The sequence below is a fragment of the Panicum virgatum genome, chromosome 2K (genome assembly GCF_016808335.1).
Source record: "Panicum virgatum strain AP13 chromosome 2K, P.virgatum_v5, whole genome shotgun sequence".
Taxonomy (NCBI): domain Eukaryota; kingdom Viridiplantae; phylum Streptophyta; class Magnoliopsida; order Poales; family Poaceae; genus Panicum; species Panicum virgatum.
This window is the reverse complement of record NC_053137.1, coordinates 66,759,981-66,780,712: the sequence shown is the minus strand read 5'-3', so window position 1 is coordinate 66,780,712 and position 20,732 is coordinate 66,759,981. Positions and strand designations below refer to the sequence as shown.

Genomic DNA, 20,732 nt, shown 5'->3' with positions numbered 1-20,732 from the left:
GGTGTCCAGCATGTAGTTGATGTAGACGAGGAGGAGGCCCAAGAGCGCCATGCTCGAGGCGAAGCTCGCCAGGATCGCCAGGACAGAGAGGGCCCGCCGCGCTTCCACCCGGCGCCCGAGCGGCGGCGCCAGCGGCAGCGCCGCCGCGGCCACCTGGACAGCGCTGCTCCACAGCACCCAGCGCGGGAGCCCGGCGGCCAGCGCCGGCGAGGTCGACACCTGAGTGCATATTGCACCCAGGAATGCATTGTATTGTAGTGCGGAAAGAGAATCGCCCAACATTTTTTAAATTTTTTTTCTTGGAGAGAAAGAGAAGAAAATCATCCAGAATGATGCATGCATTGAGAAATGGGAACGAATGCCGGCGAGTTCATCGAATTGTTTTTGTTTGCCAATCCAAAAAGGGGAGAGAATTCTTTGGAATTGGCAACGAACCTGGATGTAGCTGGGGGTGCTGCTGATGGTGTGGTAGGCGTACGCGGCGAAGACGCAGCCGGTGATGAGCGTCAGGTGATGACCGTCCGGGGAGACAAGATAGCGAAACGGCGCAGGGCCGCTGCCAACCCCCATCGCTCAAGGGAGCTGTGCGCGCGTGGCTTCCTCTGGGGCAACCGAAGCAGAGGCAGGTTCAGGACGAGCTAGCTAGCTGTGTGGAATTATGGATCCCGAGTGAAATGAGATGGGTCCATCGTTGATGATCTTGGTGCTGCTATATATAGAGAGGATGAGGAGCACTGTGTGTGTGTGTGTGTGTGTGTGTGTGTGTGTGTGTGTGGTAGCCAGTTAGGTAGAAAGGAGCAGTTGGTAAACTGAAGATCATTCCGATGGGTAAAGACATTTTCTGAATGTTAAGGATACTGTGCTGGTGCACTGGCTAGGGAAAGCATCGATTTTCCTCAGACAGGTTCAGTAACTTGACCTGGTAATTTGCTTTCTTTTTCAGGGTCAGTAATTGCAGTTCGTATGGTGTGTAAATTCAGATCTTGGCACCTTTGAAAAGCACATATCGTTTGTTGATCCTCATTGTTGTCATCGTCATCATCATCTACTTTGATCTTGCACCTTTGGTCGACACTCACCTATTGCATTCCTATTAATAGTTTCTGTCTTGTTTATACATTTCAAACCACTGCCGTATGTGATTTTCAATTACTTCAGCCGTTGCAGTAGGCCAGCAGGGGGCATCTTGTCCATGGCGCACCAGTACTAGCACCACGGCCCATCTGGAAATCTCATTTGCGTGTAGGAGTTATTGCTATTAATCAGCAATGTTGTGCGCCTGACTGACTGATTGGTACGCTTCATTTTTTTTCTTTCGGAACAGACAAGACTCAAACCCGATCTTGGTGAGTATCATGTGCACGAGACAGCATGGACATCATATAGGTGCAATAAACGAAAAACAATTACAAGGTCATAGAGAGTAAAATATCAGCCGCATCAGTTGCCACAGAATACAGTATCATAATTCCCGCAACTGTGCTAATGCAGACAGAAAAGCAGTATCAAAAAACACGTTTCTCATCCTCATTCAAAACTAGCATTGCAAAGAAAACTGGTGTACTTTAGACACAGCACATGTTTCACTGCCCAGCAGTTCAACTATTCAAGATAAACAGACATTCAAAAACCAGGCAGCACTTAACAATAGACTCGGACCGACCATTTCTATAGCAGAGTTACTAAAAGGGGTAAGAGCTCGCATCCCACAGGAAACTTGAGCGCTTTCCATCACAACCAATCCAGTTCCAAGACCCCAGCAGCAGATTTAGTGCCCAACAATTGGGATTCTAGATCTTGTTGAAGGCAACAATGTCACAGCTCTGGACATACTCGTTGATGGGTGCCTCCGTGAGGTGGTCCTCAATCAGACTGTCAACTGACACGAGGTCGTCCACAATGGTCAACATGATTGTCATCTTCTTGATACCATAACCAACAGGCACAAGCTTTGCTGCAACATAAAAGTGAGTTAGTCACAGGAAAATCTATTAGCTAGCTAAGAGAAACAGATAGATGTTCCTTACAAGCTCCCCAAGTGAGACCCTCCATCTGGACACTGCGAACAGCCTCCTCAAGCTTCTTCATGTCAGTTTCATCGTCCCACGGCTTCACGTCCATCAGGACAGAGGACTTGCCACCTGTATAGATATGTATAAGCTATGCACAACTGACAACCTGGATGTAAAACTAAAGTAGCACTGGCAAATTGCCCACTGATTTGAGTAAATAACTAGGCTACCACTCCAAACTAAAAATTATGCTTACTTTCTTTCTTCTTGGCAGAGGCCTTGGCAGCCGCACGCTCATCTGCAGCCTTCTTGTCCTCCTCAGTTTCATCACCGAAAAGATCCAAGTCGTCATCATCATCATCATCATCCTACAGAGTATCATCAGCATATATTATTAAACAAATCAACTTAGCAGCATCATATACTATGAAGTTATTTCAGTTAGTTAGCTGGCTTTTGATTGTGGAATGACAAATGAAACATGCATTGATCTAAGACATCCACATCATGTACACAACTATATAACTTATGAGATAAGATCAATCAAATTTACAATTATCTAGAGTACCCACAATGAATTATTCAAAAAGCATACAGTATAAATTAAACAGAGCAGCTCAATTGCTCAATCATCACAAGTTGATAGAAACAAGACAAAGGGGCAGTACGGAAGGAGGACGGGAAGAACAAACCTTGGCAACCTCAGCCGCAGGAGCTGCTGCTGCAGGAGCCGATCCGGCTCCAGGCAGATTCACACCAACACCCTTGCCAGGGAATCTGCAGCGAACGAAACACATCAGCCACCCAAACAAATCCGGTACCACATATTATCTACCCAGTCACATCACAAGCATGGATAACGAGCTGCAACACTGGACTTCGGACCTGGAGGCAACAGCCGCGGCGACGGTCTCGTACCACCGGGCAGCATTGGGGAACTCGGCACCAGGCTTCGACGGCACCGCCGCAAACACCTTAATGTCGTCCTTGCTGATGGCATCCCTGCAGAAGCAAAACAATCACCATAAGCAAACACAGCTCGCCTCCAAATCACTAGAGATTTTTACTAAATTTGAAGTGAAAACATCAAGATCTCTAATCACAGTGTATCATCCGGACAGCGCAACTCAGCGAGGATCCAAGCAACTAAGCGCAAATCTATCGGTTCAACAGATCAACAGATCTAACCAGAGCTAGTGCAAGCGTAAGTAAGAGCAATCAATCGGGCTCACCCGGAGACGTAGGTCTTGCCGGCGAGGTGCGCCTCGAGGGCCTTGAGGCCGTCGGCGGTGTGAAGCTCAGAGAAAGTCACGGCCATCGGATCCGGCGAGGACTACGTCGGCTGCGACTTCTCAAGGAGGTGAGGAGCGGCGGCGGCGGCTAAAATCCCAAACCCTAGAGATGGAGAGGAGCAGGCCTGGCCGCGAGCCCCGCTTATTTATATCTGGCGGCGCCGGTGCGGGTGGGGCCCGCGTGACAGACTCCCCAACGAGCCGGCCACCCGTGTGATCAGGCATCTATGGCGAGGATATTCCGTGGTGGATGGGGGCAGTATAGGCCGTCGGATCGGATCTTCGATCAACGGACGGCTCAGATTCTCCCGTCCTCTCTTTGGATAGCGCCTTCGTCTTCCCCAGCTGCAACGGCACGCCGCCCCTTCTCCTCCTCTTCTCCGGCGCCGTCCCGTTTTGCTCCACTCCCATGGCGTCGCTCGCCATCACGGCCTTGCGCTTGGTAGGAAGCAAGGTCACTGGCGCCACGATCACGAAGCCCTGGAAGCCCGCTAGCCAATGCGCTTGCGTGTCTGGTGGCCATGAAGCGGAGCTGCAGGTTATGGCCGCCGAGGCTGAGCAGGTGGCGGTGAGCGAGGCGCCAAGGTTCATATGGGACGCGTTCGGGTCCGATTCACAGGAGCGGGCGATTCGGGGCCTGTCTCCGAAGCTGCCCAGCCGCTGCAAGGCCCTGATGACGCGCGTGGTGTGCCTGTCCCCCGGGGATGAGAACCTTGGTGCCTTGCTCGCGTACTGGGTGAAGGCGATGAAGCCCAAGAGGGCGGACTGGTTGCTGGTCCTCAAGGAGCTAAAGGCAATGGAGAGCCCACTGCTTGCTGAGGTTAGTGACAGTGAGCATTTCGCTACCTGACTGTTATAACTCTGAACTTCTGAAGCATTTTTTTTTCTCGAAAGACTGAACTTCTGAAGCATCGTATGCTTTTCAAGCCGTTATGTTGGGTGCTTGTTGGATCACTGTAAAAACTAGGAAACGCTATTCATTTTCATGTTTTTGAAGTATACAGTGTTTTTTTTTGGAAAAAGGAGTACATAGTGGTTGATATAATCAGCTGCTTCTATATTGCTCAAAGATGGGCTCTTTCAGAGTTTCTTACGTGGATCAAATTTTCTCTGGTCACTGTTGTGCTTGGATGAAAATTTGAAATGATAGAAATTGATTCCACTATCGCGTAGCCTAAAATTGTGAAATTTATTCTTGGCAAGCGACATGCTCTGATTTACTCTCATCCTCTTCACTAGACTTTTGATTTGTTCCTTGTTCGATTTAACTGTTACTCTGTTGGCATTGACCCTAATAGTCATGCATGATTGCTAGGTATTGGAGTATGCGTTGCTGGAGGATTCTTTTGAAGCAAATGTTCGTGACTACACCAAGTTAATCCACATCTATGGCAAGCAGAAGCTGCTGCAGAAAGCTGAGGATGCATTTCATGCCATGAAAGGCAGAGGCTTCCCTTGTGATCAGGTCATGTTGACTGCACTGATGGACATGTACAGTAAGGCTGGAGATCTCACCCGAGCAAAGGAGATTTTCGAAGAAATTATCTTGCTCGGCCTCCCGCTGGATAAGCGCGCATACGGCTCAATGATCATGGCTTATATCAGGGCTGCCATGTCGGACAAAGCAGAAGATATAATCAAAGCAATGGAGGATCAGCAGATATTTGCGGGAAAGGAAGTTTACAAGGCATTGCTGAGAGCCTATTCATACAAAGGCGATTCAGATGGGGCACAACGGATATTCGATGCCATACAATTTGCAGGGGTAGTGCCTGACACAAAGCTCTGCGCCCTCTTGGTGAATGCTTACTGTCTCTCCAATCGAATCAATGCAGCTGTTTGCGTGATCCGAAATATGAGAACGGCAGGATTGACACCTTGTGACAAATGCATTGCCTTGGTCCTGGGTGCTTATGAGAAGGCGAACATGTTGGAAACAGCACTAGGATTTTTGACAGAGCTTGAAGAAAATGGTGTTGTAATTGGTCAAGAGCCTTCTCAGTTGCTTGCTGGGTGGTTCAGAAGGCTTGGGGTAGTTCATGAAGTCGAACAGGTTCTGAAGGGCCTCTCAGAAGACATGAAAAGTAAGCAAATAGTTGCAGTACCAGTGGAATAGGAGTGTCGAACTCTTAAGAGAACTTGTGCCGGCTCTTTTTTTTTTTTTTGAACCACTGATAAAAGTTGTCTGGAATCAATTACCCATGAAGTACCTCATAACAAGCTAACTATGTGGAGTAAATTCAGCAATAATATTGCAAAATTCTGGTCGCTAAACTTCACTGCAGCAAAGAAATAAGATAATACATATATACACATTCAGTATTTTTTTTTTACCGTAACTGGCAGTGCTACCTTAAAGAACGCCAAATTTCCAAGAAACTATACGGCCGTTCAGCACCTCACAATCATCAAAAGGAATTACAGTTGCAAAGTAGCGCTACCATCCCGAAAATCCACCAAAATAAATCATGCGCTAAAAATATATTTTTTTAAAAAAATTATTTTTCATCGTTGAGCTCAGTTATCCCTAAACCCTAACCCCTCCCAGTTTTTCCGCTGTCCTGTCATCCGTTTTCAAAAACGCCGACCGAAACCCCCTCTCTTTTTCCTCACCGCCCGTCGCGATCGTCGCCAATCTCTCTCCTCTTTTTCTCTCCTTCCTCCCTCTCCTCCCTGCCGCGTGCACTCAAGCGCCGCTTGGCCGCAAGCGCCGCACGTGCCCCACCTCCCCTGGCCCGCGCACGCGTGACCGACGCCGCGCATGGCCGACCGCGGTCGCGGTCGCCGCCAGCGCGCACTCGCCCCCTCCTTTTTTCTTTCCCTTTTCCCATTTCCTCTTCTCTTTTTCTCCATTTCTTTCCCCCATTTTACTTTCCTTTTTCCCTTCTCTATTTTCTTCCTTTCTCTCTCTCTTCCCTCTTTTTCTTTTCCTTTTCCCTTTTTCCGTTTTCTTTTTCTCTTTTCTTCTTTTCTCTTCTTCCTCATCTCTCTTTTCTCTCTCCTTCTCCGAGCGCTGCTCAGGCCGGCCGCTCCCCGCTTCCGCTCCCTGCTCCCGCACACCGCTCCGCCCGCCATCGACCACCTTCCCCGCGCGCGTGCCTTGGCCCCGCCCTAACCTCGCCTCCTCCGCAAGCACGCTCGCCCCGCTTCTCCGCGCGCACGCGAGCGCGCTCCCGTGCCGCACGCGTCGCGCACCCACTTGCCCAGCCCGCGCGCCCCGCCGTGCCATGCGCGCACGCCTGCCATGCCACGTGCCGCACGCGTTCCACGCGGCCCCGGAGCTCGCCGCGCCGCCCGCTAGTCAGTGCCACCACCGCCCTCCTGTAGCCAGCCTCGCCGCCGGCCTCGCCCACGCGCAAGACGTCGCCTCGCCGCTCGCGCCGCACGGTGACAAACACAGCGTCCGGCCCCCCACGTGCCACAATGACCGGCGCGCTGCTCGCCGCTGCCCGAGCAGACATGCCACCCCTGCGCCACCGCGAATCGGGCTGCCGCGGCTCCAATCGCCATTAATGGCGCCCGTGGAGCTCGCCGGCCGCCCGCACCACGGCCACCGCCCCACGGCTCTCTCCACCGCCTCACTAGGGCTACAAAAGGACCCCAGTGCCGCTCCTCCGCTCCACAACCGCCTCCACCACAGCGTGCCCCCTCTCCTAGCTCGCAGCGCCGCCGCCACGCCCACTGCTGCCCGCCGCCGCCCGCTTCCGTGACCGAAGCACCTCGCTTCCTTCCCACCCGGGCCAAGGGCCACGGTAGGATCCTCCTGGCCCCCTCTCACCTTTCCCCTCCCCTGGCCGCCACCGAGCACCGCAGCGGCGCCACCACGGCCGCCGCCGCTCGCCGTCGCCCGCCCCCCTGGCCAGGCCACCTCTGGCCGAGCTGCGGTTGGGGATCAGGCCCCCGCACCGCCCTGCCCCTTTTCCCCCTATTCCCGGGCGCCACCATGCCCCAAGGGGCCGCGAGCCCATGGCCGCCGGCGCCCTGGGCTCCTCTGTTTTGCCCCGTCGGGGGGGGGGTAGAAGAAGGAGGGGCATTTTGCCCAAAAACCGCTCCTCTTTTTTCAATTTAATTAAGAACCCTCCCACCTTGTGGCCTTTTTGCAAATAAAGCCCCAACCTTTATCCTATTTGCAAAAGAACCCTCCACTGTATAAACTTACTTATAAATAAACCCCTGACCCTTTTTAGAATAACCCAAATAGTTTCTAAAATACAAACCAAGCCACTGCCTTCTCAAATATAATTACAAACAGGTCCCTGGACCCCTGTTTAGACTCTAAACACCCCATTGACCTATCATTTCATGCGCCAAACGACCTCGGATCTACCTAAAACTTTACCACGCCTCTCGTGTCATAGTTTTGGCCATGACATTAGGAAATCGCTCAACGATATTACTCCGAACTCCATATCTTAATTATTCCTGATTCGAGCTCAACGATAAAACTTTTATTTCTTTTTCTTGATTGTGTGTTTGTTTGTACGTGTCGTACGGTGTGAACGAAGGAGAGCCCGTTGACGAGCAGTACTGCGAGCCCGTGAACGAGGACCAGCTTCGCGACCCCAAGCCCGAAGGACAGTACTTCGACCAGGATCTCCCCGAAGGCTTCGAAGACGGCAAGTTCAATCCCGCCCTTTGATGCATGTTTTGTCCTAGTTTTTATAAACACAACCTATTGGCCCGTTTTATAAAATTGCATATGTTTTGCCTGCTGAAAACATAGTTGGATAGCCACCCCTTGATTTGTGATAACCATTCCTTGACCACCTAGATTAATGTTTGATTTTGCTTGGACGTTAATCGATACTAGAACGCTTAGGATCTACTACTTTATACAACTTGTTTTATAAAGAAAAGGTGTGTGTGTGGGAAGGGTTAAAAGTGGATTTTCGAAAGATGAGTCTAGACGGGATGGATGGCATTTCAGTGTGATTTGTCGTTTGGTGTTTGGTGTGCTCGTGCCTGTATGACAGAGTAAGGAAGGGAGATATCCATCTTGTCACAACTAAGGACCGAGTTGGTGTTACATCTCACCTAACTCCACTTTCGTGCAAACCACTCGACCGTTGAATAACGGCTTAGCATAAATCCCACTAGTTAGTCTGATAGCCATCAGGAGAGCTGAGAGCAACGGGTGACTAAGGAAAAGGGATAAGCCCCGTGTGACTTATGTCCCGGTTAAACCTAGGTGAAAGGTCGATGACCCCTTGGTGCATCCCGCGATGGCTAGTCAGGTCTAGCTAAGGTGGGTAATGGCTTTGTTGGGATCTGCACCGACACTAAGGTGATCGAGTTGCGGTACCCCGCTTGTGGGTAAAGTTGCACACCTCTGCAGAGTTGAAACCTATTCAAATAGTCCGTGCCACGGTACTGGGCGAGTTATGGTGTGGTCTCACAACTAGTGTTTACTTTGGGATGGGTTGGCGTGAGTTGTTTTAGAAATGTGTCCGGCAGTTGTGCCGTGTGCTACGGCGGATGAGGAGTCCGGTAGCAGCTTAAAACCTGGATCCTGTGCGGATCAACCCTTTGTGTCACTCGGAACAAGAAAACTGGTTTGGAAAATGCTTTCTTTCAAATAAAACCTTGCATAAAATATTGCTTTCCGCAAATTAAACCCTGGCCTTATCCTTGATTTACCCTGTGCATTATACTCTGTTTATACCCCCTCCGTGGGTGTGGTTGGACTTGCTGATTTCTTTTGTACTGCTGAGTACGTTTGTACTCACCCCATTCTTTATTTTTACAGAGGAAGATCCAGATTTTGTACCTGACGACGTTGAGTAGGGGTACCGTCCTGCACCCAGCCTTGCATGTGGATTGGGTCACCCACAGGAGATACCGCATGGCGCCAGACTCTGATGACTTTCTTTTTATATTTAATATCGTTGCGTGTGTGTGGATTGTAATCCTCGCGACAGTGGCGCTTCTCTGCTCACTACCGCGTAGAGTTGTACGGTAATGAATCATCTGATGTAATAAATGTGTCATCAGCCTTCTGGGACTGATGTTTATAACACATTTAAGTCTTCTCTTATGAGGGGACGCTTCAGTAGCTCTCCATTTCAATTCATGCACCATTGCCTCCCAACATTATAAACATCAACAAGTGTACAAAATGCGATATCGTCACAAGCGAAGCTTAAATAGTTAAGTTTGATTAGAATCTGTAGTCATGATCCTAGAAAATTATCTTCATCCTAGTCCCTAGACAATTATCTTCATGATCCAACAGCCACAAGGAATAGCCATCAAATAATTACATGTCATTGTCATCGGTTTTCGATTTTTTCCTTTTCTTCTTCCCTTCGGTGGCTGTCTTAGGCACAACATCCTCTGATGCCTCATGGTTCTTCTTTTTCTTCTTCTTCTTCTTTGGAGTCTCATCTTGTTTGACTTCCTCATTGGCTGCCCCGGTGGTCATCTCTTCATCCTGTGTCTCCTCGAGCTTGTGCTTCTTCTTCTTCTTCTTCTTTTTCTTCTTCTCAGTCTGAGGTTCGTCTTCTCCAGCAGCAGGCTTATCAACGTCCATTGCTTCACCTTCAGCCTCATCTTCAGACTTCTTTTTCTTGCTTTTCTTAGCAGATACATCATTCTTCCCATTTCCTGCAAAAGGAATTTGCAAAAATGTGTTAAATACATTATTTATGCTTATACAAAGCATGAGTTGAGTTTGAGTGTTTTGACCAAGTAGGGTGTACTATGTCCTTACCATCACCATCCTCTGAAACTGCATTTGTAATACTCTCAATGGCAGCTTTCATTACATCAAGGTTCTTCCGAGGTGCAACACCCTTGTCATAGAAGTCCAATCTCTCCTCAACTTGTTCACGCAGTTTCTCTCCGAAAATAGATGCATTCAACTCTGGAATCCAAAGTTTAACATTCAGGAAACTCAGAAAGGGGTGCCAACATATGAACTTCGCAAGCAAAGTTCTGCAACTGACCTGAATAGCAATCAATGCGTGAAGCAATGGAACACTTATTTGCCAGGTACCGAGCCATTCGGCCCTTGTTCCTAGCTGATGCACGACCAATGAAAGACGAGTGGAATATGAGGCCATACTTTGGTGTATTTCCACGAGTTTTCAGAGCTCTGCAATTAAATAGAGAGCCGCAAAAAAAAAAGAATTCAGAGGCATAAAGGGCAAAGTTTGAACATTTGCCACGATACTAAACATTCAAGTAGCAAACTATCAACAAGAGGCTAAAAAACACATAAACAGCTCTAGGTACCTGAAAAGCGCCTTTTCAGCACCTAGTATCTGAAGAGTGGAGGCAGGGCACTTTGCAAGATTGGACAGACTGCCAGCGTGAGAGATTAGTCGAGCTCCAACAACTTCCCCAATCAAAGATGTTAGGTTTGGTGCAATATCATTCATTTTCGTTACCAAATACTCATAGAGCTTTTTATGGTATTCAGATAGATTCATGACTCGTTGGGCAAACTGTTGGACATTGATCAAATCAACTGGTGAAAGGTCCTGGCCTGAAATAACAGAGAAAGAAAAGCAAATAGTTACCACGAAGATACAGTTATTGCAAAACTACTTGAAGATGTAATGTTACCCATAGATGCCTTTGCTGCTTCAACAATTTCTTTCGCCTTGTCCTCATCTCCAACTAGATCTGCTAAAGCTGGAATGTCTTTTTCTGCTAAATCAGATTTGTTCACCACAAACTTGGCAATCTTAGCATAAAGGTAGTTGTCATTAACAATTTTAACTAGCTCGGGAAAATGCCATGAGTATCATTCCCTGCATTACGGTTAAGAAATATATCCAAATCAACATCACCATCATAATTCATACATTATATTCAAAAGATAGTTTTATCATCATCAATGGAAGAGATACACGCAATGCAAATTACAAACATAACAGAGTATATATGCAGGCATGATGAGTTTGGCGATCTCTGGCACATGCATTGGCAACATTTGTAAGATAACTCCAAACTGTATTCAACAGTACCCAGAGTTAAGAATTCCAGACCAAGTCATGACAGAAGTTAATATTAATTGCATGAAAACTTAAGTTAATATTAATGACATGACTGCAGGTCAGAATATCATTAGCAGCACACGGAGCCAAAACAACAGAACAAAGGTCATTCAAATACATCTAGAATTATTAGTGTCAAAATAAAGTTGAGGTGAACAAATTGTCACAGCATCTAAGAAATATTGGCATGTAGATAGTTTGATTAAAAATGGAAGACCTACCTCACTCTCATGGAGAAGGAATTGATATCCTTATCGAGTGTGTCCAAGTCCAACAGAAAGATCGCTTGGATCACCATATTATCCACACGGTTCACATTGAACTTGACCTTAGCCCTGCTATAACTATGCCCCAGGCCTAGCTGAGCCTTCTCTAGGTCAGATTCCTGTAAACAACCACCAACGGAGGCAGTAAACAAACAAGAACAAAAATGATATCATTTGTTATAGCACAAGCAGCAAGTAGTTAAAGCTGAAGTGATGCTCGTAACCTCTATAGTATATAACTCGCAAGCCAAAGCCATGTAAAATCATAGTTTTCAGCTAGACACGTATAATTTAACGAGAAAATCAAAATTCTCCAATAACCCGCCAATGTACAGAATATCACTCTACAAAGCGCTTGCAGCATTTAATTGTCCCTTGACGACGGTCTGGACTCTAGACCCCAGATTTGGATTGGTTACAAAACTGATGTCAAGCTTAGAAGCAAATTCATCACCTTGAGTTGGCCAACAAATTGATTGAAGTGCAGCCGCACTCCTCGGAGCAGCTCCTGGACGAACTCGTTACTCTGGCAGGGGATACCCGTAGCCTCCGAGATGTGAGACCCAACCTTGGGCTCCATGACACCGAGACTGTACTTCGCTTTCTTCCCCTCTTTCACCTTGGGCAGGTTGAGCTCGAGGAAGTTCCTCAGCTCGTCGGTCATGATCCCTGCACAGCCCACACACCGCTCAAAATTCAGTCGGGTCGGGGAGCCATGGGATCGGTGAGCGGGCCGAGGCGAGAGAGCATATGATACCTTCGGAGATGGCGTTACATTGGTTGAGCGCGTCGACGGCGGAGGAGAAGGGGGGCGAAGCCGGCGAGCTTGACGGCCTTGCCGAAGCGCTGGAGGTCCAGCACGGAGGCGCGGACGGCGTCCACGCTCTGCCCAATCTCATCGATGCCGTACGCGTGGAAGAGAGCGTACCCCGACGCCGCCTCGAAGAGCAGGTACAACGCCATCTCCTCCCCGCACGCTTCGTCGGCGGCGGAGGGTCTAGGGTTTAGGAGAGGAACGAGCGCCGAGGGCGGAGGGGAATGGGGTTTCCGGTTCGCGCGTGTCCGGGGACCGGGTTTCCCCTTCCCGTCGCTATTGCGTGTCTGGTTAAAAAAAAAATGGGCCTATGATGTGCTGGGTCTGGCTGGTCTATAGGTGGGCCTTGATGGGCTTGTAGGAGTAGCACAAATAGGAATGATGGGCCTGCAGTTCCTCTGGAAAAAAAAAATCGACCCACTGAAATAGCTTGACCAATCTTTCCAAAAAAAAAATCGCTTGACCAGCTGGAACCTGGAAGACTGATCCGAATCCGAGGGCACGCGAGGGGTTCAGGCGACCGGCGGCGAGCATGGCGGCGGGCGACGGCAGCGCGACGGCGGCGCTGGGCGAGGCTCTCAAGCCCTTCCAGGAAAGAGCCTCCGAGGCTGAGGTTCGCTCGCTTGTCTCCTGGCTCCTCTCTGATTCTCGGCGGTTTCTGTTAGGCAAACCCTCAATCGACAGCAATCTGGTAGCTCTTCTGAAGTTCTAGGCAGTTGTGGGTTTGGTTTGGAAACTAATGGTCACTGTGTTGCGGGATGCCAGCTTTTTTATCCATGGATTACAGGGGAAAAGTTATCGGGAAGGGTTTATCTGCTCAGTACACTCTAGAGCAAATAAAACAGATTGTTGGGGAATTGCGAGCAAATTACCTATGCGGTTTTTAGATGTATTTCTGTGCTATTTATATTCAGAATCTAATCCCTCAGACTATAGATTGCGTTTCCAGATATGTGAACCCATATAAATGATTCAGAACCCCCCAACTCTCATTCCTATGTCATTGCATAGATTTATAGTGCATAGTAGTCGATGTATCGTTTGTTTCCACGAACCATGGGCTATCTGAGCAAGCAGAGATCACAATATTGCGAGGCATAACGTTAGCTCTTGGAGTAATTTGCTTAAACCTACAAGAGGAGATTGATGTGATCCCAGACTTCTAGCTGTGGAGGAAGTCGAATGTTATATAAACTTGGAGTGATGACCTTCAAAAAAAACTTGAATGATCTTTGGTCATTTCCTTGCTATATCCGCCTGATTTGGAATGCTTGGAAAGAGAGAAATCACTGGATTTTCCGACACAACTCTATGACCACGTTCGGCATGGCCTCAAGAGCGATAGAAGACAAAATGCTTACAAAAAACCCTTTTGATACCATCAAATAACATTTTTTTTTGAAAGGAATACCATCAAATAACATTGTTTTGATCTTTCCTGCCCTGGGCACATACCTCTTTGATTTTGTTTGCTTGTTTTTGTTCTATAAAAGTCTTGTTCCTTTCCATGTAACTAGAGTAATTTTTACTCGAGTGTTCCAAATTTTTTGAATAAGACGAGTAGCAGCCTAGCATTTTTTTGGAAAGTAAAACTGGCATGTTTTTGTACTGCAGTATTACCTGCCAGGCTAGGGGCTATCATGGACCATTTGTTCTTCAATTGCAATGTCACCCACCCGGCTACCTCGCTGGCTATGGTCTGTGGATTAACTACTGGTCTACGGTGTACTTTGTGGGTTGCTGTCTCCTACGTTTCTTTATCAAAAGTCATCGTGATGTGATGTGATGTATTGACCAGCTACATGGAAGCCTGTGGCAACCTTATCATGCTTGGTCAGAGCGGCTACACGAATGCTTAGTTTGTACAGGTGGTTGTCTTGATGTTATCTTTCCTAAATTTATGGTTGTTCCCTTTTGCCCTGCAGATACGCATAGCAAAGCTGGAAGCCTTGCTGTACAACAAAGGTAAATTGATATGGTTTTGCTGTAACATGCGTGCTACTGTTGATGAGAGAGGTCAGAGGAGGTGTTTATTTCCTTCTTTACATGATTTATTATTTATTACTAGATGGCCTGAACAACGGATCAGAGACAAGTTCTTCTGCCATGAAAGATCTTGAGTCAAAGCTAGACGCAGTTAGTGCAGAATGCCTGACCGAAAAAGAGAAGGTAATCAATCCCTTTTGCTTCAAACTGTCGCCATCATACAACTGTTGACATCTGTATAACCACAACTCGTCTCATGAACCTTGTAGAACAAGAAGCTAATCATGGAGAACGAGAAGCTCCAGTACCGCATCACCCATCTTATGCGTGCAATAAAAGAGACAGAATCAAGATAGAAGAAGCCTGATAAGGCCGATTTAAAGCCTGATGTTGAAGTATCCTATCTTGTTGGTGAGCTTAAACTATTTGTTGTGATATTGATATAGGTCTTGGTCAAAAACTGTATCGATCTACCGATCAGGACGCTATTTATATGTACACGATCGTCTGTGTTCACCTGACCCCATTTTGGTTAGGCTTTGGGCGTTGAACCGTGGTCCGTGGAATGCATGATGTGTTATCTGAATTGACTGTCTATATGTTATCATGTACTACTGGCGTTTGGTAATCTGCTCAGCTGACAATTGAGCCGGGTGGTTGAAAGAAATAAAGAGAGGGTTTTCACTGATAGAAGCAGACAGCTCTCATGATTCCATCATGCTTCGTGCTGGGAAGGCAGGGGCTAAAAGCACGACAGTTTACTTGAATTCCACCTTATCTCCTTTACACGAACGCATGCAACTCCACTAGAAACTAATCAATCCTCGGATCATGTTAGTCATGTATTCAGCAATTAGCAGCTGTTTTATTTAACTAAAGTCTTATCTGAACCACAAAATATCAACTGACAATCTCAATCCATGGAGGATACGGCTGCAACCATCGCGTTGATTTTATCGTTCCAGAAAACACCAAAAGAAGCAGGAGGAAAATCGTATTTTCTATCAGCTACAGTAATAGTGGTCTAGTCATTTGTGCAGTAACAACACCTAATTAGTATCTTACAAATTGTCCCCGTTATAGATGGCCAACGGGCCAGCCCGGCCCGGCCCGACACGACCTCGGGCCGGCACGGTCCGGTACTGGACGGGCCTACCGTGCCGTGCCGCTACGGGCTTCGTGCCTGGCCTTCGGCCCAAGCACGGCACTATGGGCCATTTTTCGTGCCGGGCCAGTCCGTTTAGCACAGCCAACTAGCTGTGCCGTGCCAGCCCACGGCTCAGTACTCTAAAAAGACCTCAAACTACTCACAATTAAGTTCTCAATTCATAAATCAGGCATTCAAAGTTCACAAACAGAAACACATAAGTGTAGGACTCTAACTCCAAGTTCAAAACTCCAAGAGTTCAAGATAACAAATGAACAGATCAAGAAACACTGGAACAGAGAAGGAAACACAAAGAGATAACTAAAGGAGCTGATGACTCCCCGTAGAGGCGCAGAGCATGATTATGTGTGTTTCGCTCGTATAAAGACTTGCCAGCCGGGTGGGGACGAAGCCAAAACGGACAAGGCTAGCGACCCCACCGCACCTTCCAGAAACGTACGTGGCAACCTTCCGTGACCCCACCACACCCTATCGCCACCCTGCCGAACCTCACCGACGGGTGGGTCCGCGCGACCAGCCCCCACGCGTCAGTGGGGCTCTGCTGTCACTGTTGAGCTCCCCCGCGCTCCCTCCCGTGCACGCAAGGCACCCGACGGGAATGAAAGCGAGAGGGCGTGAGCTTTAAATGGCCTCGCCGCTAACTACTGCCACTTCAGCCGCGCGAGCCCGTGGAGAGCGATTGGGATTTCTGGGGGCGCTCCGACGCGCGGATCGGGAGGAGCGTAGGCGCTAGGGTTTGGGGGAGGCTTTGGGCGGCGAGAGCAGGGGAGGAGGTCGGGATTTGGATGGTCGCGGCGGCGCGGCGGTGGAGTTGGTGTGCTTTCCGTTCCCGGAGGCGGTCTTCATGGGCAGGTCGTTCAGGGACTCGCTCAAGGTGCTCGAGGCCGACATCCAGCACGCCAACTCGCTGTGAGTAGTGAGCTCACCTCATGCCTCCCCTTTCTTGTCGTATGCTATTCCCGGATCGCTGCTCAGCTCCAGCTGAGAGGTCATCAATTAATATCGTTTGACATGTTCCTGTTTTTTTTTTGACATGTTCCTGTTCGGCTGTTCTCAGGCTGTGTTTAGTTCCCCAACTCCTCCAAACTTTCCATCACATCGAAACATTAAATATAGCAAATGACCCGTGCATAAAGTACTAAATGTAGGTAAATAAAAAAAACTAATTGCATAATTTTGATGTACGTTGCGAGACGAATCTTTTGAGCCTAGTTAACCTATGTTAGGACAATATTTACCACATACAAACGAAAAGTGCTACAATACTTTTCGCAAATACTTTTCGCATCCTTTTTACAACTAAACACAGACCCAATTGTTTTGAGGTAGGACACTGAGCGTGTTGGTACTAGTATCTTACCACTTATTGCAGTGTTATTAAAAAAGCTGCTGTGTTAATTTTTAAGAGCAAAATTGATGTGTTAATTGAGATCTTGAGTGGGATGGGTTAGCAGTTAGACTATGTGGTGGGATGCAGCTAGTCACCTTGGTTCATTGGTCCCTATCATAATAGGTATATTAGATAAGATACGTTCTTGATTGTGACACCTAGAATGAGATTCCCCTTTGGTCTATTGCTTCGACTTTGATGCTATGTACATATACCACTTTAGTTATAGTTGGGGTATTATTAGTAATGCGTGAATGGCTTGAGTTTTCTGTTCGCTGAAAAATGTCAGCAAATCTGCTACTTTTTGGCCAAATCTCCTTTATCAGTGATGCACAGCTATAGCATTTTCGAGTTGCCATCATGGAATTCCTCTTGCTGGTGTGTGATGGGGTTCTGCTGGTTGGCCAATTTGTTTTTAGGCCTCGAAGAACTATCTTATAGCATTGGGAATTGCCATCATGAAATTCCTTGTTGATGTGCCATGCACTTCCACTTGAGTGGAAATGGAGTGGCTCTTCACTATCACCATCATTATTTTCTGAAGTTCTTTGGGATTTGTGATGGAATTTGTTGTTCACAAGATACCATAAGGGAAAATATTTAATCGTGAATTGAACTATGGTTCGTGGTTTGTTTGCCACCCTATGTGTATGAGTTGGTCTGGCAAGTCATGATTTATGATTTAGGTTTAGCCATGACTTTCGTACCTTCCAGATGATTCATTGCTAATAATTTTGTTTGTAAAAAATGCAGTGCATCTGAATTTCGGAGGGAATATGATGGTGCCACCCTTCAAATGAGGATGGCATATTGCCCTGCTGCCCATTTTTTCCTTTTTCTTGTGCAGTGGACAGATTGCAGCCTTGCTGGTGCACTTGGGCTGTTGAGGATTCTAATTTATAAGGTTGGCCAACACTTCTGTCATAGAACCAAGTTTCTGTCCATTTTTATGGCGAGTTAGCACTTAGGTTAGCATTAAAAAATATATTAAATGTGCAGGTTTATGCTGATGGAACAACCACCATGTCTACTCATGAAAGAAAAGCAAGCATCAGGGAATTCTATGGTATAGTGCATATCTTTCAGAATCTTTTGAACAACATGTGCTCTGCGCCGTTATTATCTTTAATTGCTTGTTCATTAGGTCTTGTTGGTTTTGGCAGCTGTCATATTTCCTTCTTTGATGCAACTACATGAAGGAATCAATGAAGTAGAGGATAAGAAACAGAAAGCAATATGTGTAGAGAGGTATAAAAAACGAGATGAGGATCCGAAAATGGTCATATCAGAGATTGATGATAATATAGAGGAGGAATGTGGCATATGTATGGAGATAAACACCAAAGTTGTTCTTCCAACTTGTAGCCATGCAATGTGCATTAAATGCTATCGTGACTGGTACACATTTGCACTCCCATTTCTGAAGTATTTTGGAATATTTTAGTTATTCTGTTCTTGTGAGGTGTTTTTGCCTGTTCAATGAAATCACATGCCTTCATTATGTGAAATAATTACTTTTGTATTGCAATAGTGCTAAGATACATATGTATATAAGCTGAATGTGTCATCAATATATCAATTTATTAGTACCAAACTGAAAAGAATTGCCTTTTTTATTATCCGGCTACTTGGTAGATAGTTACAGGGTCATTTCTTGCTTGCCCTGAGCTCCCTACTATATTACAGGATCGTTGACCCTTACGAACTCTTAGTTCTAAGTCGTGACCCCAACTGCAACTTTGCTTTGCCAGCTGCTGTCATTCTTATGCTGCTGTGTTCCATAAGCTTCTGTTGTTTTATGTTCACATGAGATCAGCTGGGCAACAACAACAAACTGTAGTGGAAAAACCTTGCTGCAGATTTTTTTTACAGCCAATTAATATCAGCTGCCATTCTTGCTCTTTGATGATGTTTAGTGGCTCAGATGTAGAGTTTTGAGGAAGAACTAGAAACCTTATTGTTCACTTCATCCCTACTTTTTTTTGTCAATTCTTTTCATCATACAATAATAATCCCCTAATGTAGATTGCAAGAAATAAAATGACAATACTGGTATTGACAAAGCGCAAGGCAGCCATAAGGTAGATAGAGAGCAGTTTATTTAGTGCGTTTTCTGTGAGATATCCACTCAGCTTGTGTTCTTGCAAGTTAGAACATGCCATGTCATATCCTGCTTTTGTTTGGGTGTAGGTTTTCCATTATTTAGAAACATGACAAAACCTAAATAAATTTTTGTGAAGGTCAAAAGGCCCTCTCTTTTTTTTTGGGTGAATTTAGTAATTTACCTGGGGCTCGAGACCTGGCTATCAGCTTATAATATTAATAATTGGATAGAAAAGATAATTTTTTGTTCCCTGATGCTTGAAGAATCAGCATTCATCTTTATGCCTGCTGAAAGTGTTCTTTTGTTGGAAATATCCCATGAAGCCAAATAAGGGCAATGATCATTCTTTTTGTGTGTTTGTGTGTGCTAATATTTCTGTATAGAAGTCAATCTGATAATCACTATCTAACTGACAAAGTTCTATATCTTTCTGATTCTCCCATTGATTTCTTTAGACTAAATTTAGGTGTGACAAATATAGTAAGTAACCAAATAGGCCTGTAATGTTACATCAAGCCAAATAAGGACAATTGCCATTCTTTGTGCGTGCTAGTAACGTGTCAACGCAGAACTAGTATGTGGTGTGTTAGTGGCAATCTGACCATCACAATCTAGCCTACAATTATAACTTTCAGATTCTTTCAGTGAATTTCATCTTTCTTCGACTGTACAATATGTGTTGGTCTAAGCCTGTTATGATATTGCTGCAGGAGGTCAAGATCCCAGTCCTGTCCGTTCTGCCGCGACAGCCTCAAGAGGGTAAACTCTGCTGACCTATGGATATACACGGATAACAGGGACATCGTCGACATGGCGACGGTCCGAAGAGAGAACCTGAGGCGACTCTTCATGTACATAGACAAGTTGCCCACTGTCATCCCAGAATCTGTCTTTGACGTCTACGACTCCCATGTGAAGTGACGCTGGGCTCATCAGCCAATTGTTTATGGGTGTGCTACGTCTAGAGCTGAGCCCTGGGCGTCTGGTGCTGTGTGCTTTTTTAAGAGGCTCGCAGCCGCTCACTGGATGCTGAGGAGGCTAATTTATATAGGTACATATGTAAGTAGAACTCGTTCTATAATCCTGTGTGGTGTGCTGAGTTATAGGGGTTTAGGACAACCTGACCCTACGTCAGTGGGATATCATGGTTATGGCAAGCAAACGGTGGTGTTCATATGGGCGTTTGCGTTTATCTGATGGCTATTCTGGTGCGTGTTTCTTGTTCATGATTGGATAGATGTATGCAGCTGTCAATTGCGGAAAAGTGGTGGTTATTATCCTGCGATTGCATTGTGTTGTTTCAGCGGTCAGTCCAAGGCCGGCCTTCAGAGTAGTTTATGTAAGATTATTCTCTTGAAATACATTTCTGTCAGATTCATGGGCTATTTCTTCGAGAAATGGCACGATTGGCTCATTGGACATGTTAATGGTAGTCGAACTCTGAACTTGGCTGGGAAACCAGGCCGTGTTATAGCAGTCAGATCAAACTAAGGTCCGAACTTCGAGGCTTGGACTGCCGGATGTCCTACAATCGTTCGCGCGCAACTCTATTGACATGAATTGTTGAATCGCGATCTTTTTCTCCAAACAAGGCAGTATGTCCTTTTAATTTTTTATAGGAGCTTCCAAAATGAGAGCATGTCGGCACGGCGCCGCAAGTATGAACAGAGCTTGCCCTTGGCGGGGAAACTGAGAGGTGG

At 46.6% G+C, this 20,732-nt stretch overlaps 4 protein-coding genes and 1 pseudogene across 6 annotated transcripts; 3 read left to right on the top strand and 2 right to left on the bottom strand.

Annotated features, from left to right (window-relative positions):
- Positions 1-1,420: 1,420 nt before the first annotated feature.
- LOC120694772 (elongation factor 1-beta) lies at positions 1,421-3,455 on the bottom strand. 3 transcript variants are annotated; one of them, XM_039978032.1, is made up of 7 exons: positions 3,245-3,455; positions 2,898-3,014; positions 2,704-2,789; positions 2,517-2,521; positions 2,269-2,380; positions 2,028-2,141; positions 1,421-1,954 (listed from the first exon to the last, which is right to left on the bottom strand). In XM_039978032.1, exons 1-7 carry the CDS (start codon positions 3,328-3,330, stop codon positions 1,791-1,793), a joined length of 684 nt encoding a protein of 227 aa, XP_039833966.1. In that variant the 5' UTR covers positions 3,331-3,455; the 3' UTR covers positions 1,421-1,790. The 3 variants fall into 3 exon arrangements, with proteins under 3 accessions (XP_039833966.1, XP_039833967.1, XP_039833968.1); XM_039978033.1 differs by lacking the exon at positions 2,517-2,521 and having other exon boundaries at positions 2,705-2,789; XM_039978034.1 differs by lacking the exon at positions 2,517-2,521 and having other exon boundaries at positions 2,269-2,377; positions 2,705-2,789.
- A 152-nt stretch (positions 3,456-3,607) lies between these two features.
- Positions 3,608-5,529, top strand: LOC120694770 (pentatricopeptide repeat-containing protein At1g01970-like). Its single transcript, XM_039978030.1, has 2 exons — positions 3,608-4,124; positions 4,620-5,529. Exons 1-2 carry the CDS (start codon positions 3,714-3,716, stop codon positions 5,418-5,420), a joined length of 1,212 nt encoding a protein of 403 aa, XP_039833964.1. The 5' UTR covers positions 3,608-3,713; the 3' UTR covers positions 5,421-5,529.
- Positions 5,530-9,360: 3,831 nt separating this feature from the next.
- Positions 9,361-12,653, bottom strand: LOC120694767 (annotated as a pseudogene).
- Positions 12,654-12,838: 185 nt separating this feature from the next.
- Positions 12,839-15,060, top strand: LOC120694768. The gene is made up of 4 exons (XM_039978025.1): positions 12,839-12,997; positions 14,310-14,349; positions 14,453-14,553; positions 14,640-15,060. The coding sequence occupies exons 1-4, from the start codon at positions 12,917-12,919 to the stop codon at positions 14,724-14,726; spliced, it is 309 nt and encodes a 102-aa protein (XP_039833959.1). The 5' UTR covers positions 12,839-12,916; the 3' UTR covers positions 14,727-15,060.
- A 1,001-nt stretch (positions 15,061-16,061) lies between these two features.
- LOC120694766 (E3 ubiquitin-protein ligase AIRP2-like) lies at positions 16,062-20,320 on the top strand. Its single transcript, XM_039978024.1, has 5 exons — positions 16,062-16,447; positions 17,682-17,832; positions 17,928-17,994; positions 18,092-18,326; positions 19,743-20,320. The coding sequence occupies exons 1-5, from the start codon at positions 16,383-16,385 to the stop codon at positions 19,951-19,953; spliced, it is 729 nt and encodes a 242-aa protein (XP_039833958.1). The 5' UTR covers positions 16,062-16,382; the 3' UTR covers positions 19,954-20,320.
- Positions 20,321-20,732: the final 412 nt, after the last annotated feature.